Raw genomic sequence first — 16,413 nt, 5'->3', positions numbered from 1 at the left:
TTTATTTAGCACCCTTAACATTGCAAAACACCGTTTCATTAAATTACTCCCCTTAGATAAACCATTAACCCATAACAGGCTTTTAAATCTCTTAATTGGGGGAAAAATGGTAATGGTATAAATATTATAAATTTGGCTGCAACATTAGGCTGCATGGAGCATGTGAATTAGCCTGAACATACAAAGGGGAGAGCATAATGTTGCTGAATCAACATGAAGGCAATCTTCTCACGTAGAAATGGAGGCAGTCCAAAATACAATAGATTTTTAACTGAATTCTGTACTTCAGGGTTTATACTGAAGTACCTTTGACTGTCAACATACTGCAACAAACAGAATTTGAGGGTGAAAGTGATTCATTTCACTTTGCATTTTGAAAGTTGAGCAAATGCTATTACTGTTTGGTGTACAAGAGCAAGAACAGGTCCTTTGGCATACTGTACACTTTTATGTTGATTCATAGACATTTTCTCATCTGAAATGTTTGAGTAGTTAAAACATTTCACTTTATTTTTGGTTTTACATAAGCTATATTTATGTTAATTGTTTTAAACACTCTTACAACTTTGAGACTGCCTACTTTAGCTGTTAGCTCGTCCTTGACATCTCTAGCTCTCGCTCTTGCTTGCTGTCCTTTGCAGCTATTTAGAAATAGGTCACTGTTGCTAATTGGATGTGATTGCTGCATATTTTGGTTCATGAAACTATATCTGTAATTTAAATGCAAAACCAGGTTTTGATTTTGAAGTAGGTTATAGACATTCATTATTTACTTCTGATTCAAAGCTTATCAGTGTTTGCTTTTCATGAAAAATGGTGGAGTTGTAGTGTGAGGAAAAAGGTATGGAGATTTGAGAGATGTTACTTGAATGTCCCATTATGCAGATTTGCAAAACCAAATGATTTCCATATTTTGTAACCTTGTTACATGCAACATTGACCAAACTTTAGTCATTGAATCGGTAGTGCTGGTTAAATTGATAATTGTTTCTAAACTAGAGAAGGGAATAATTGCCAACAGTACCTGAAACTGAATCTTAGTTCTAATACCCACTGAAAAGTATATTTTTCACTCATTCATAAAATGTTAATGTTGCAGCCGTTCAAGAGAGCAGCTCACCACCACCTTATTAAGGGCAACTAAGGACAGATAAGAAACGCTAGCCAACCAGTGCCCATGTCCCCTGAGTGAATTGTTTGAAAGAACATGCAGATAACTGCTGCTTGTACCTTCATTTATTATAGTGGTGCTGTTGGATAACTTTCTTGGCATCACCCTTGATTGAACCACAGTGTTCTTCAATGTGAAATCCAGAAGGATGAAATAGAGACCAAATTCTTTGGTCTCTTCTCGGTCAATTCTATCCCCTATAACTGCTGCATCTCAGGCATGATAAGTCAAAATCCGAATAGTTTCACACTGAACTTGGGTGTGCTTACCACAGATTGCAGCAGTTCAAAAAGGCTGCTCACAACACTTTTTGACAGCAATTGGGAATGAACAGTAAATGCTAACCCAGCACATAACAACACCTATATCCTGTGAAGAAATTAGATCAAAAGTAAAATGCAACTTCGGCTTCCAAATTGACCGTCAGGTAGATTTCAGATCTCAATTTTTTTTATCCTGCACTTTTGCTTGCTTTCCTCTCAGATCTTGATTTCTGCTGCTGAAATCTTTTACTGTGTCTTTGCCACTCCATACTTAATGATTTCCCACGCTCTATCTTCATTTTTCCCAAAACTGGGCTACAGATATTCAGACCTGCAAAAATTCCCACTCTTTCTATCCTGTGTATTGATGTTCCCCCAAAGTATCCGTGTGAAATCTTAATATTGAAATCTATTGTTGCAATTTTGCAGTTGTCTTTTCCTCAAAATCATCTTTTTATCCTCACTTGCAAACATTGTTTGATTTCGATCTTTGATGTGTTTTCTCCATACCATCTGTCTAATCTACCATTCACAAAGCCTTGAGTTCCCTAATTCTTGTGAAATATCTTTCTTGAACATTATGCTTTGCATTCTCCCTAGTCTCCTCTCTGCTCAGTTCTTCAGTCTGGAAAGGAGCAGCATTTGTTGTAGAATTTATTTTCATCTCTTTTTCCTTCTGCACGGCTGCTACACACTCCTTTTTTTGTGTCTCTTAGTTTTCCTTGTGCCTATCTCTCGGGTGTCTGGAGGCTCTGAATAAATTAATGCTTGTTTTTCTTGTATTAGTAAACTTTAATGTTTTTTAGAGTATATAAAGTTTGAGAATATTTGTGTTATGTAATGTCATGCAGATTTGTTTCTGGAAGAATAAGTGACTTTGAATTATTCAATCTGAAGCAATTTGAAATGATGCACTTTTATTCTGAATGAATAATTTGTAAAGATTCTGTTTGTTCTCCCTGATCCAGATTGACATTCAGAATGCAAATTCAGATCTAATCAGACATCATTGAAATTTGAGATGTATGCAGGAAGACATGATTGACATATGATTCCCTTCCAATTGTGCACTATTAGCGAAAGGGAGTCGCTAGTCAAAGAACATAGTGAAACATCGGTTGCAGTCCGAATGTGGTGGAGGTCTGGGAGAAATTGTCTTCCGTTTTATAGAATAGCATGTCTAGCAATCATGCTTGAAGTAATCTGAACAATGCATTGCGATGATTTGAAAAGTGCTGTTAAAGATCCAGTATGTGTTCTGCCTGTTCCATCCCACCTTTTGAACCAGTAGTTCATTTGTCAATGAATGTCCTGAAGCTTCGTAAGTTGTCATTTCCCTCATGCTGTAATGGTGCAAGGATTTGCTCACTGCCATGCAAACCAGAATTATTACAAATTTCTATTGACCAATATGGAATTAAAATGCACAGATAAAATGCTGATTAATACCGCTAATTGATTTCCTGGAATACATTTTTGTGAAGTGTGTGAGAGAGAGAAATTGGTCATGGTAACACTTAGCAAACATCACATTGGTTGTCTTTTGTACGTTCTGCCAGATATTCAGTTCAGTTGACTTCACTGGAGCGGAATATGAGGTGTCTTGATACTTTGAAAATGCAATTCGAGATATTTGCTGATTCACCCAATTCAGCTTCAACTTAAAGTTGGTGAACTTTGGTTAACTTCAATTTTGGTTAAATTCTGCTCCATAAAGGTGAAGGGACTCTGCCATTAAATTATTCATATTTTAAGTTCTACCCTAAACAAAGTAGTTATGGAATTCTACATTTGTATTTCCCTACACACAGCAAGCTGCAATGTCGTGCTGAAAATCTTTAGTAATAAGTTATTTGCATTTCTATCTTGACTGTTAAGCTTTCAAAATGTTTACTTTAATGCAAATCATAAATGCTAGGATTATTAAGTGATTACTAAAATGAAGAGTTACATTAAACGTGCACCAAGAATGAGCAGGATGAGTTATCTTCAATAAGTATATTTTTTGAATTCTACAGAACAAAGAAAAAATTATGCAAAATCAACTGTTGTAATGTCAGAGACCTCGCAATATCGTGTTGAGGTAATTAACTTCTCACTTATAGTAATTTCATGCATGCTCGATCAATTTAATCCAATTGGAGATAAATACTGAAAGCAGTGCCTATAATCTTATGTGGTGTTTAATTGAAATAGATTCAAAACTAATATTTTCAATTGTATTGTGTACATTTTAATCTGCTCCTGATGTTTGAAATGTTGTACATGAAAACCACACTTTTTTTCATGTTAGCAGGTGGGGTGACTCCCATGTAAATGAACTCGCATTTGGCCCCTAGAATCAAAGTATCAATCCAAGTACCAATGAAATTTTAACTTGTGATAGCATCTCTATGAAATAAAATAATGCTGTGTAGCACGATTGCTACTGGATTGCATGTAATTCTTATCAACTTATCATACAATTTCTCTTCAACAGCACCTTGCAACTTTTGTTGTGGATCGGAAGGATGCCATGATAACAATAGATGATGGTATAAGAAAACTAAAACTACTTGATGCAAAAGGCAAGGTCTGGACCCAGGACATGTTGCTGCAGGTGGATGAGAAAGCTGTCAGTTTGATTGATCTGGAGAGCAAAGTAAGCCAAATCATGGGGAAGGTTGACTGCAAATGGTTTGTCAACTGATTCTTTTTACGTGCAGCTAAATGGCATTTGCTCATTTCATGAAGTTAGTGTGATGCTAAATGGGTACAACACATGGTTATTGATCAGTTTTCTTACACTGATGTTTTGATTAGTCGTCTTCACAAATTGGTGGCTCAGCCAACCCAGTACAAGCTAAAGGTTGCACTTAATTCAGTTAACAATGCATTACATTTAATACAGTACTGAGCTTTCAATTTCGTAATGGATGTGGAGTTGATTACATAGGTGTAGACTTCCTTGTGTAAAGCTCCAAGTTGCAAAATGTATTTAAGCAGTGTTAGATTATGTTAGCTCACACTTTTTGTGTAGTCTCAAATGATTCCAGCAAATTTAGTAAAATGCAAATTTAACGCCTATCAATATCATGTAGTTACTTTATGAGCACATGGTAGATTAGAAATCTTGTTTACAAAAACTGCAGTACATGTCACCATCTATCTGGCATTTGAATAGCTACATGTATATATTAGAAATTGCCTAAATTTATTTAACAAAATGATCATATTACTTGAAAGGGAGAGCCGAACAAAGCATTAATGTATCTTTGTATGCTTTGACAGCAACTAAAATGCTGAATAGTGAAAGTGTAATTGTGCTTTTTTGATTGACTTAATAATGCAAATAAATAACTTTGGATTAAAATTTCAGTTTATCATACTTGACTTAAGGTAGTTTTAAATGTTAGTTTTGTAAGTTGATGTCTACTTAGCATCTTACTCAACCATGAATCAGAAATGAAATATTCAGAATCCTTCAAGTGAGCTCCATCATGTATATAAATAGGGGAATTTTTAGGCCCTCTTCAGCTGTCATACCGTGATGTATCCAGGGCGTGGGGTTCAGCTACCTAAACAGTGGTTTTTTTTGCAGTGTGTACCATATTTTTGTTCTGAAATTAGGATGAAAGCCAGGAGTCTGACTGCGTGAGTTCTGGGTAATCACCATGGCAACTGTGATGTATATTTTAAGATTCACCTTGGCTCAATGTAGATAAAGTTCACATTTTTACAGTTACCTTTGGCCCACTGTTTTTAAACACTTGTTAAACCCGTTCTTATGCTGTTTATGAGCCAGACTGTGTCTTCCTTTGCCCAAATTGTAGGTATGTGTAGGAAAAGCCAGAAGTTAAATTAAGAACCCTCAACATTGCATTCGAGCTGACGGAAGGAAATTCATGTGATTCCTTTTAGCTTGAGTCACCTGTATGTCACCATCCAACACTTGCATTCATTTCCTTGACCATCATCACTCAGTGGCTGCTGCGTATACAATATACGCAATGCACTGCATCTATTCTCAATGGCCTCTTTGATAGCACCTTCAAACCCACAATCTCAACCGAAGGGCAGCAGATATATGGAACATTTGCCTACAAATTCTGCCTACAAATTCCCCCTCCAAGTTTGCATCATGCTTATTCGGAGTTATTTTGGAACACATTCACTGTCATTAGATCAGTTTCCTGAAACTTTATTCTCGAACGGGACTTTAAATTTATCTTTTTTTTAAACATTCCAAATGTAATGAATGTGTACATATTTCAATCAGTCAATCCAAAGAATACCTTTTATTTCTCTACCGCTTGCATTTAATTGTTAACTGGAACATACTTTAAAACCCCTCAATGATATCATTTAGTGGCTTCAAGGCAATGATTACCCAAAATCTAAACTGTATTTTGTAGCTTTTATGGCTATGTATGCAAATGCGTGCTCAGTTTTATCCAGAAGTGTCTCATTACTTTGACAACGTTTTAAAAAAAACACTCAATTTGCTACAATTTCAAACTCATTAGCAAAATTTGGTAAACCAATGGATGTCTCGAGTGTCAAGCTATTCATTTGAAACTTGAAATGTGATTGGCATCCTGTAGATTTTTACTTTTTATTCAAGTAATGGGTTTGGCTAACACTTGCATCTTGGGGGAATAAGTGAGGATCTGGGGAAAATAGGGCTTTGTTTTTATAATCCCTTTGAAACATAGTTTTGTAGTCAAGTGTTTCAGGTTATGAGCTTATACTCTGTTGCCTCATGTCACCTGAGATAATGAGGGCTACAAACATTAATCTAAGCATTCTTCTTAGTATATTGCCACTTGAATAACAACCCATGTTTCAAACATCAGCTATATAATGTGTTATTGCTGATGAAGATTATACATTACTTTTGGCATTTCAGAGAAACAGTAAAATGTTGTGGTTCTGTTCGCCGAGCTGGGAATTTGTGTTGCAGACGTTTTGTCCCCTGTCTAGGTGACATCCTCAGTGCTTGAGAGCCTCCTGTGAAACGCTTCTGTGATGTTTCCTCCGGCATTTATAGTGAATAGTGAACTCAACACTCCTCCGATTCGCTAGAGGGGAAGAAAAGGACAACCAACTCCCATTCCTAGACGTGATGATACAGAGAACACCGAACGGAGAATTCACCACAAAGGTATACAAGAAAGCCACACACACAGACCAAGTCCTGAACTACGAAAGCAACCACCCCAACGCACACAAAAAAAGTTGCATCAAGACCCTGTTCAAAAGGGCCACAACACAGTGCAGTACACCAGAACTGCAAAAAGAGGAAGAACACCTATACAATGTATTCGCCAAAAACTGATACCCACGCAGTTTCATCAACAGATGCCTAAGGGAAAGACAACAGAACAAGGACATGCCACAACCCAAAAGACTAGCCACACTACCATACATCAAAAACGTTTCTGTACTGACAGCCAGACTACTGCGACCACTAGAACTCCTAGCAGCACACAAACCAACAGCCACTCTCGGACAACAACTCACCAGGATGAAGGACCCACTACCCAGCATGAGCAAAACCGATGTAGTGTACAAAATCCCATGCAAGGACTGCACAAAACACTACATAGGACAAACAGGAAGACAGCTAACGATCCGCATCCATGAACACCAACGAGCCACGAAACGACACGGCCAGCTATCCTTAGTAGCCACACGCTCGGATGACAAGCAACATGAGTTCGACTGGGACAACACTACTATTATAGGACAAGCCAAACAGGAAACAGCCAGAGAATTCCTGGAGGCATGGCACTCATCCACAGATTCAATCAATAAGCACATCAACCTGGACCTAATATACCGGCTACTGCAGCGGACAGCAGGAACTGACAACCAGAAGCGGCAGATACAAATCACTACCAATGCCGGAGGAAAGATCACTGAAGCGCTTCACAGGAGGCTCCCAGGCACTGAGGATGTCACCTAGACAGGGGACGAAACGTCTGCAACACATTCCCAGCTCAGCGAACAGAACCACAACAACGAGCACCCGAGCTAGAAATCTTCTCCCAAACTTTGAAAACAGTAAAATTTGTAAATCTGTAGCCTTTTTGCCAAAACTATGTTGGTTTATCTGTTTAAACATATTTATATTGGTTTATAACTTGAGCAACTTTATTTGTGTTTAGGTTGATGAGTATTAATGGCAAGGCGAACATTTATTGCTCATTCATAATTTTTCTTGAGATTGTCAATTAGTTGCCATCCAAAGTGGAAATGCGTGTTTAAGTGGTTGATAGTAACTAGCAGGCAGCTGATGATGGTAGGAATTACATGATGCATCTTTGGTAAACCAGGATGCAATGTTGTTTGGTTGCTGTCTTTTCCTATACATGCCTACATATTGGGGAAGCTAAGGGACAGTCTGGTTCATAAATGACACTTGATCAGCTTTGCCAGTGTTTAGAGATTAACTGGGCATATGGCTCAGCGTCAATGCTGCTAAGCCACAGTAGGTTGTCCAAGCCTTTTTCCATCCAAATTGAAAATACCAGACCATTGACTGGCTAAGCCAGTATACATTATATACAGAAATTTACTACAACTTCTGATTTCATTGTAGTATATCCAAAGTAAAACTCATCGATGAACTGCCTTTGGAAAGTGGGGAAGTATTTTAAAACAAAAACTAAGCGATAATGGTGCTAAGAGAAGCAGTGGTTATTGATAACTAAAGCTAACAGCAATGCACATTAGTTTAAAATTATACTGGCCATAAATCTGTTCTTAGCTGAACTGATTCCCTGTTGATCTATGTTGTTGTGTACACTGAATTAACATCTGCATGTAGATGTCAAGAATTTATTAACATATCATTGGAAATCTTCAGTTATAATATGAAGAGCTATAATTTCAAAATGAAGAATTTTATTTAAAGATTTTATTAAAACTCTAGAACCAAATTAGAAAAGATATAACAATTATGCTTGAAACATAATTGGGGAACACTGACATTTTCAGTAAGTGCTGAAAGGCCTCTTGAAATTTGTAATGAAATATGGAAACAATGCTGAAATATGGAACAATGAATTGATGATGAAGTCATGCTAATTTTAATACTCTGAAGAAATAACTGATTAGGTTAATTGTTTATATGCATACTTTTAATGAGCATCTAGCGTATTGTCACAGGAGACTTTGTCCATCGGATTAGATGGGATGAAATAATGGCATGGAGTAATGGGGAGGCATTTCAGAAATAGACTGTTATAGTGGTAATTTCACTGGTCTAGTTATTCAGAACCTCAGGCTAATGTTCTGGGACATGAACTTGAATCCTACCAAGACCGATGGTAAAATTTGAATTTAGTAATAATCTGGAATAAAATTCCAGACTAATGGCTACCATGTAACTGTTTTGATTGTCATTTTAAAAAAACTCTTGTTCACTGGTGTTGTCCTTACCTCATCTGGTCTATATGTGACTCCAGACTGACAGTAATATGGTTGGCTCTTGGCAATTAGAAATAGACAAAAATGTTTGCCTAGCCAGCAACATTGACATTGCATGACTAAATTTAAAATCAAGTTTGTGAATTGGAAATAGCAGAGACAGTTACAATGAAGCTGCTATGTTGACACAGAGGGCAGTAAGCTTAGTCTGGTGGGGGACAGGGGCATTGCTGATTATGGTAAAAGTGAATGACAAATGCATCATTTTGTTAGAACAAACTAAATTGGAGTTTCAAGGTACAAATTGAGATTTTATTTTTGGTTTTTAAAACTGAGATGCCAAATGTCAATTTATGAGTAGGTAATGATGACACGGGGTGAAAGATGATTAAATAATGAGCTAGATATAAGTCAGAGGAATCTTCTGGGAGTGCTGGTAACAGAAATCTGAAGCCATCATAATGCAACATATACGAACAGAGGCCAGCAATATCTTGCCTTCCACAACTATTAAGTATAGTTGTCAGGGACCACTTGAGTTTGTGTAGACCACAGATTAGTACTACTTGAGAATGCTTCTTTTTGGTGACTCTGTGAAAGCAGGAATATTTTAGTTTCAAAGGCATCATGAGAAAGAAGAATTTAAATTGCCTTGAGATTTGTATATGAACTAAGTAGTTAAAACTTCGGTTAGTTTTTCACTTGGAAAGGGTATGACTTGGATTTGTGAATGTGTTGAGAAAGGCAAAAGCTTGATATATTCCACAGCAAGAAGGCGTGGACTTGAGAGTAGAAGAATATTTGGATTCACTTCTGAGACAGTTAAAATGAGGTTCCTTTCAGGTAACATCCAACAGTTCAGAAGGGCAGTGACAGTGGCCAAGGTCTGCAAATTAATGTCTTTTTCCTGCCTCATTGGCTGTATCTAGAGATACGGAAAGAATTAAGTGTGAAAAACAGGAGCGTAGACTGAAGGAAAAAGTGAAAAAAGACTTTAATAGCCCAGATTAAAAGAGTAATTTTGTATGCTTTCATCGTAGAATGAGTTGGAGCACTTCCCCTTTAACACAATCCAGCATTGTCAGTCTGTGATGAATGCCTGTAACTACGACTCCATTCTGGCGCTCATTTGTAAAGAATCTGGCCAAGGCAAACCAGACATTCACCTTTTCCAATGTGATGAAGTTAAGGTTTGTAATTGTTTTGCTTTCTATAACAAATAACCTGATTCGATATTCATGTCCTATGCAGATTTGTAACATGTTGGGTCACACTCAATACATACATCAACATTTAAGTCAAAGACTGGTGCTAAAGCAGTAAAGAAGTATTCAAATACTTGGAAATTTTAAATACTTTTTCTTTTCCATCTTGTTTATGTACAGTAGATAGTTCTTGTGCTGGTCTCCATACTTCACCCCGTCTTAAATTCAATGTTTGCTGTACTGGGAGTGACTTCATTTCAGTCCTTGACAAAAATGTTCTAAGCGAGCTAGAATGGGAAGAGGTGAAAGTGACCCAAGTGGACTCGTGTTTGATCAATACTTGGCAACTCTTCTTCAGGCTGGTTGCCCAAAATATGAACACACATGCTGTGCTGAACTAACCTGGCAGTCAAATAAATTGCTACTAGATTACTCTCTGCTTAATTCTATAACACAAATTGCTGTTGCTGAAGAAGTTGTCTCATTCTCTGCTTTTTCTTAATTGGTGAACAAAATCTTTTTTGTCGTAGAAATGCTACTTTGATAATAGCGTATGTATTTCAATTAACAATTTCTTGAAAACAGCATGACTTTTTATAAAGTTGTTTAAAATATTACTCCATGCTGTACATCTCTATTACACTGACTATTACAATGATTTGTGAAATGTTTTATGCAAAAGGTTATTGAATCTTTATATTTATGTTTCTGGTAATATTTGACACCTTGGAATGCAGGTTCATAGCTCCTTGAAAGTGGAGTCGCAGGTAGATAGGGTAGTGAAGAAGGTGTTTTGGTATGCTTTCCTTGGTCAGAGTATTGAGTGCAGGAGTTGGGAGGTCATGTTGCGGCTGTACATGACATTGGTTAGACCACTGTTGGAATATTGCATGCAATTCTCGTCTCCTTCCTATCGGAAAGATGTTGTGAAACTTGAAAGGGTTCAGAAAAGATTTACAAGGATGTTGCCAGGGTTGGAGGATTTCAGCTATAGGGAGAGGCTGGGGCTGTTTTCCCTGGAGCGTCAGAGGCAGAGAGGTGACCTTATAGGAGATTTACAAAATTATGAGGGGGATGGATAGGGTAAATTGGCAAAGTCTTTTCCCTGGGGTCAGCGAGTCCAGAACTAGAGGGCATGGGTTTAGGGTGAGAGGGGAAAGATATGAGACCTAAGGAGCAACTTTTTCACACAGAGTAGTGTGGATAATAAATGAGCTGCCAGAGGAAGTGGTGGAGGCTGGTACAATTGGAACATTTAAGAAGCATTTTGATGGGAATGTGAATAGGAAGGGCTTGGAGGGATATGGGCCGGGTGCTGGTAGGTGGGACTCGGATTGGGTTGGGATACCTGGTCAGCATGGACGGGTTGAACCGAAGGGTCTGTTTCCATGCTGTACATCTCTATGACTATGAGTACTTTGTTTGATTTCAGCTGCTTTGTATGAAACCGAAGTTATGGTTAATTGACAATACATTTTGCAACAAATTCTTCAGGACAAAACCTGTATCATTCTGAATAACATCACGTAATATTTATACTATGTCATGTGCCTTTGAGATATTCAGTGCATCCTTCAGTGTTACCAGCGCTCTGAAGAGATGCATTTTTTCCAGAAATAAATTTTTTGAAATTGGAACTGGGAACAGGGCTTATACATCTAGCTTGATAATTCAGGCATTATGCCTTGTGTCAAAGTGTGAAGCATGCAATAAAAATACAAAATGTTGACCATTCAGCAAGTTTACTTCAAAAACAACTGCTAATCCAAGGCTGTAAAAGGTTACTCCAGCTCCTGGATATTTTGTTTGCACAGATGTGTTCCACACAAATTGTTTATCGCTACAGACTTTGTGAAGTGGCGTTATCCGACTCCGTTTTAAATCTTGGTTTTTTTTCAGGCTGATCTGATCCATGCAGATATTGAAAGTGCAATCAGTGACAGTAAAAGTAACAAGCAGAAGAGAAGGCCTGACACTTTGAGGTACTAATCTTATCCTCTTATTTGGACTAAGCCAGGGTTTGATGAGATGTGCATAATGCACACATGAGTATTGTTCAGAATTCTGTTCAGAATTCCAGTTGAGTGATTCATATTTTTATAGACATAATTTGCCATCTAAATAATCAGCCATATGCAATTTGGAATCTTTATAACTTCACTTTCTGATTATCCAAAAGGTTTATGATGTATTGCATGTAAAATTCAACTTCCCCACTTAAGGTAAAAAGAAAAGCAACAAAAATATCCGGATAAGAATTTTTCCTTTAAGGAATATTTGCAACTAGGTTGATGCCACATGATCTGTTTCAATAACTGTCATTTTACTTCCTATGTAGAAAGGTGAATGTCAACTGTCATGTAATCTATAACATCCATTGTGTCCTTTTTGTGTTCTGAAGGAATGACATTTTTTGTTTTTAATTGCCTACAGAAAGATTATAAATGCAGGTAATTCCTCCATCCCACCACCACCAAGTGCCCCAGCCCCTGTACCTCCAGGAACTATTACACAGGTGGATGTTAGGAGTCGAGTAGCAGCCTGGTCAGCTTGGGCCTTACCTGAACAAGGTAATTAGGTTTGATTAAAAACAAGTTGATGTGAACATTTGTGCATCGTGTAAAATCAGAGGTGATATTTGGCATGTTGAAAGTTTAATTGCAAAGGCAAGTTGCAAAAATACTAGCTGTCCAAGTAGTCAGAACACAGGAAACATTGTTAATGATGTTGCTTTGGTTTAAAGCATTACTGAACCAGCAATTTTCTATGCTGCTGTCAGACCTTGTTTTAGTTTAGTAGTTCTGTGACCTGGTAGTACCTATTTATTACCATTTACGTGTGTGTGTGTGTGTGTGTGTGTGTGTGTGTGTGTGTGTTAGCTTATGTGCTGAAATACAGTTGAGCTTTTATGTAACTGGACAGCATTTCAGCTTCAGCTACTATGTGAAAAACTTTCAAGCCACATGAATTATAAATGTCTTAGAGTTTTTCCAGCAGGGTAGGAAGGGGAGAAGAGACTCTCGTTGATCACAAACTTAACTGTACCAGGCAAATACAGTGGTTATGGGAATAGGTCAGAGATTGTATATTCTTTGCCAAGTGCCCCACCTCCTTACTTAATAAAGCCTTCCATCCATCTGCAAAGTATAAATCTGGAACTTAATGGGATAATCACCACTTGCCTGGATAGGTTCAGCTCCAACAACATGAAGCTCACATCACCCAGGGCAAAGCAGTGTAGGACTAAGGCACATAGCTGGGCTAAAGTAAAGGATACTTAGGTTACTATAGAACAATGTTGCATTTGATTGAGGATATTTAATATTATGTTATGGAGGGAATGCTGCACTGTAGAAACCACTGTCTTTTGGATGAAACATCTGAAACCTCTGAATGTAAGATTCCCTTGGCCATTTTGAGGAGAGCAGAGGAATATCCCAATGTCATGGCCAATATTTTTCTTCAATTAACATCACAACAGATTATCTAGACGTCTTCACATTGCTGTTTGTGGGAGCTCCTAACAAATTGGCCACAATTCCGCTTTGTAACAGGATTGCACCAGAAATATTTCACTGACCATAAAGCATTTAAAATACCTTGATTGTGAAAGATAATCATGATTTGAAGCCTTTCTTTGCTCTTTCTTTGACCTTGGATGTCTAACAATTAGATGTTTCATTTGTCAACAGTGAAATTCCTTAATGTCATTATTTAATAAAAGGTAAATAAAAGGTAAAATCTTTGTTACATGCTGTACCAGCATTGACTTTATTGTACTGTCTGTATTTGTTAGACGTTATTACAATGCTGTACAGTGATCACTACATACTGTTCTGCAAAGGAACTGTCATTATACAAAGTTGTCAGCTTTTCAAAAATGGTGTAGAAAATATGCATAAGATGGTTTTTATTATGATATTGTTTTCTCAATAGATGAAAAACAGAAGGTTATTCATGAACCTGAAGAAACTCCAGATATGGCAGCAGTCAGGATTGACAGAGATGTGGTAAGAGTGTATTATATTTTTTTTCCCCAAAAAGTTTCATATTTTTGTTGACTTTCAGTATTTTAAATGTACATTTTTAACAAATGGCATTTTGAGGAAAACTGACTTTTTTTTGCTTTGGTTAAAATGGCTTATTATTACATTTAATGGAATCGATGCTGAGATCACTTTGACTCGATTTAATCGAAATGATACACGTAAATGAATTGCCATGTTGTATGTAAAAGACAAATGCAAAGTTTGCAAAACAATTAATTTCAGAGTGTGCTTTTTAAAAATCATTCGGAAAAGAACAAGATTAATATCTTCAATGTTTCTTGTTCATTTGAAAAACAAAAAATAACTTTGGAATTGGCTGCTACTTGTAATTAACTTCCTTGCTTATATTAATTCATACTGTTTATTTCAGTGCCCAGGAAGATAGTAGAGATATAAACTGAAACAAAAGACTACAAAATGTTCCCAGACATTCCTGTTCACCTTTTGTTCAGATTTAATTGTCATTGTTGACAATTGACCTTTAATCTTGAAATTCAACTGGCAAAGTAAAAATGCACAACCAATAGTGGTATCACCAACAATCAGCGTTATCTTGTGTCGTTCAAAGCAGTGTAACACCAGTCTTCTCTACGAAGCTTCCTTTGTTCTTGCACAAAATCTAATAAAGGACTTATTTTTACCACTCACTCTTTGTATTAGAGAATTGTGAAGACAAATCTATGTTACTTTTCCGTGTGTTTCAACCATTAATGCCAGTAATTCAATACATTGTTAGGTCGACAAACATGTTTGAAAGTAGTATAGTCTAAATATTGTACTAGGCATCTATTGAATGTTTATTGGCAAACTTAATTTCAGTTCTCTAAAGATTATTGGTACTTTTCCTTACACACAGCTTTAACTGATATATCAAACTAAAATAGCATCCCTGGCATCTCTTTTGTTGGGTTTAATTTTCACTGCATAATTTGAGTTTTTAATTTCATTTAAATCATTTGGAATTCTTACAAACTCTTGAAATAATGTTTGAATAATTGTTTGAGTTTCAAAAGACTGTAAAATGGTCCATTCTGAAATTTGGATCACTTTTGGTACTTCGTCTTTCAATGGAAAACTTTTGTTAACATTCCGCGGGTCAAATTACATATGTTTTTCTTATCCAATGAATTTCTTTTACTTTTGTGCGAAACTCCATTAATATATTTTCAAATTTTCCTTCTACAAGCATTGTAAACTATCATCAAAGTTCATGTAAAGCATTCATGTTAACAATAACGTATCTCACCACCTTTATGAAGGATTAGACTTGAGTTCCTTTTCTAAATCTAAACCAGCTTTCTCATTATCTTATGTCCCTTCTTTCAAATCTGCGGCTCAGATTCTGAGTGAAGATCTTATGGTGATTTGCCAATAATATTGTGAGCACAACTGATTCCCACTAATAAGTTGTCTTGATACATAATTCTTTTTGACATTTGCATCACATAGACAGGGTAGTTAAAAAGGTGTTTGGCACATTTGATTTCATTGCTGAAACTGTGTTGCTGGAAAAACGCAGCAGGTCAGGCAGCATCCAAGGAGCAGGAGAATCGACGTTTCAGGCATGAGCCCTTCTTCAGGATTCCTCTTCTGGAATACTGCATCCAGTTCTGGCTGACCAGTTATAAGAAGGATATTACCAAGCTGGAGAGGATTCAGAAGAGATTTACCAGGGTATTGCCAGGAATAGAAGTTTTAAGTTATAAAGGAAGGCTAGATAAGCTGAGACCTTTTTGCCTGGAGCATAGGATGTTGAGAGGTGACTCTTTAGAAGTTTACAAAATCATGGGGGATATAGGTAGGGTTAATAGCAGTTGTCTTCTCCCTAGGATGGGAGATTTCAAGACTGGGGGCACATTTAAGGTGAGAGGAGAGAGATTTAAAAATAGACAAGTGACAAATCTCTTTAGTGGTTCGTGTGTGCAATGAACTTCCTGAGAAAGTGATGGATCTGGGTCCACTTAAAATGTTTAAAAGACATTTGGATAGACACATGAATAAGAAATGTTTAGAGGGATATCGGTCCAGAGCAGGCAGGTGGGACTAGTTCAGTTTGGGATTATGTTTGGCATGGACTAGTTGGATTGAAAGGTGCATTACCATGCTGTATGACTCTGAAGGCAATTTTTACCCAATGCCTTTTTGTACTGATTTATTAAATTGGGATTGATTTGATTAATTACTCATTGTCTTTTGGCCAACAGGTCACTAGCATATTATGTGCACACACCAATTTATTTTCATCTCAAAGTCAGATGGATAACAGTAGGCAAAAGCAGGAAAATACTTAGTCATAGAACCATGGGAACAGG

The 16,413-nt window shown here is 37.0% G+C and overlaps 1 protein-coding gene across 8 annotated transcripts in view; it reads left to right on the top strand.

Annotated features, from left to right (window-relative positions):
* The window catches only part of eps8a (epidermal growth factor receptor pathway substrate 8a), a 193,895-nt gene that overhangs the window by 114,453 nt on the left and 63,029 nt on the right, over window positions 1-16,413 (top strand). For all 8 annotated transcript variants that reach the window (XM_060843210.1, XM_060843211.1, XM_060843212.1 and 5 more), the window contains 6 exons: window positions 3,453-3,517; window positions 3,914-4,075; window positions 9,888-10,037; window positions 11,952-12,034; window positions 12,486-12,622; window positions 13,989-14,062. In XM_060843210.1, coding sequence (XP_060699193.1) covers window positions 3,453-3,517; window positions 3,914-4,075; window positions 9,888-10,037; window positions 11,952-12,034; window positions 12,486-12,622; window positions 13,989-14,062 — 671 coding nt within the window. The remainder of the gene's footprint in view (window positions 1-3,452; window positions 3,518-3,913; window positions 4,076-9,887; window positions 10,038-11,951; window positions 12,035-12,485; window positions 12,623-13,988; window positions 14,063-16,413) is intronic.

The sequence above is a fragment of the Hemiscyllium ocellatum genome, chromosome 23, assembly GCF_020745735.1.
Source record: "Hemiscyllium ocellatum isolate sHemOce1 chromosome 23, sHemOce1.pat.X.cur, whole genome shotgun sequence".
Taxonomy (NCBI): domain Eukaryota; kingdom Metazoa; phylum Chordata; class Chondrichthyes; order Orectolobiformes; family Hemiscylliidae; genus Hemiscyllium; species Hemiscyllium ocellatum.
The sequence above is the reverse complement of the archived record's forward strand: the minus strand, read 5'-3'. Positions and strand labels throughout refer to the sequence as shown.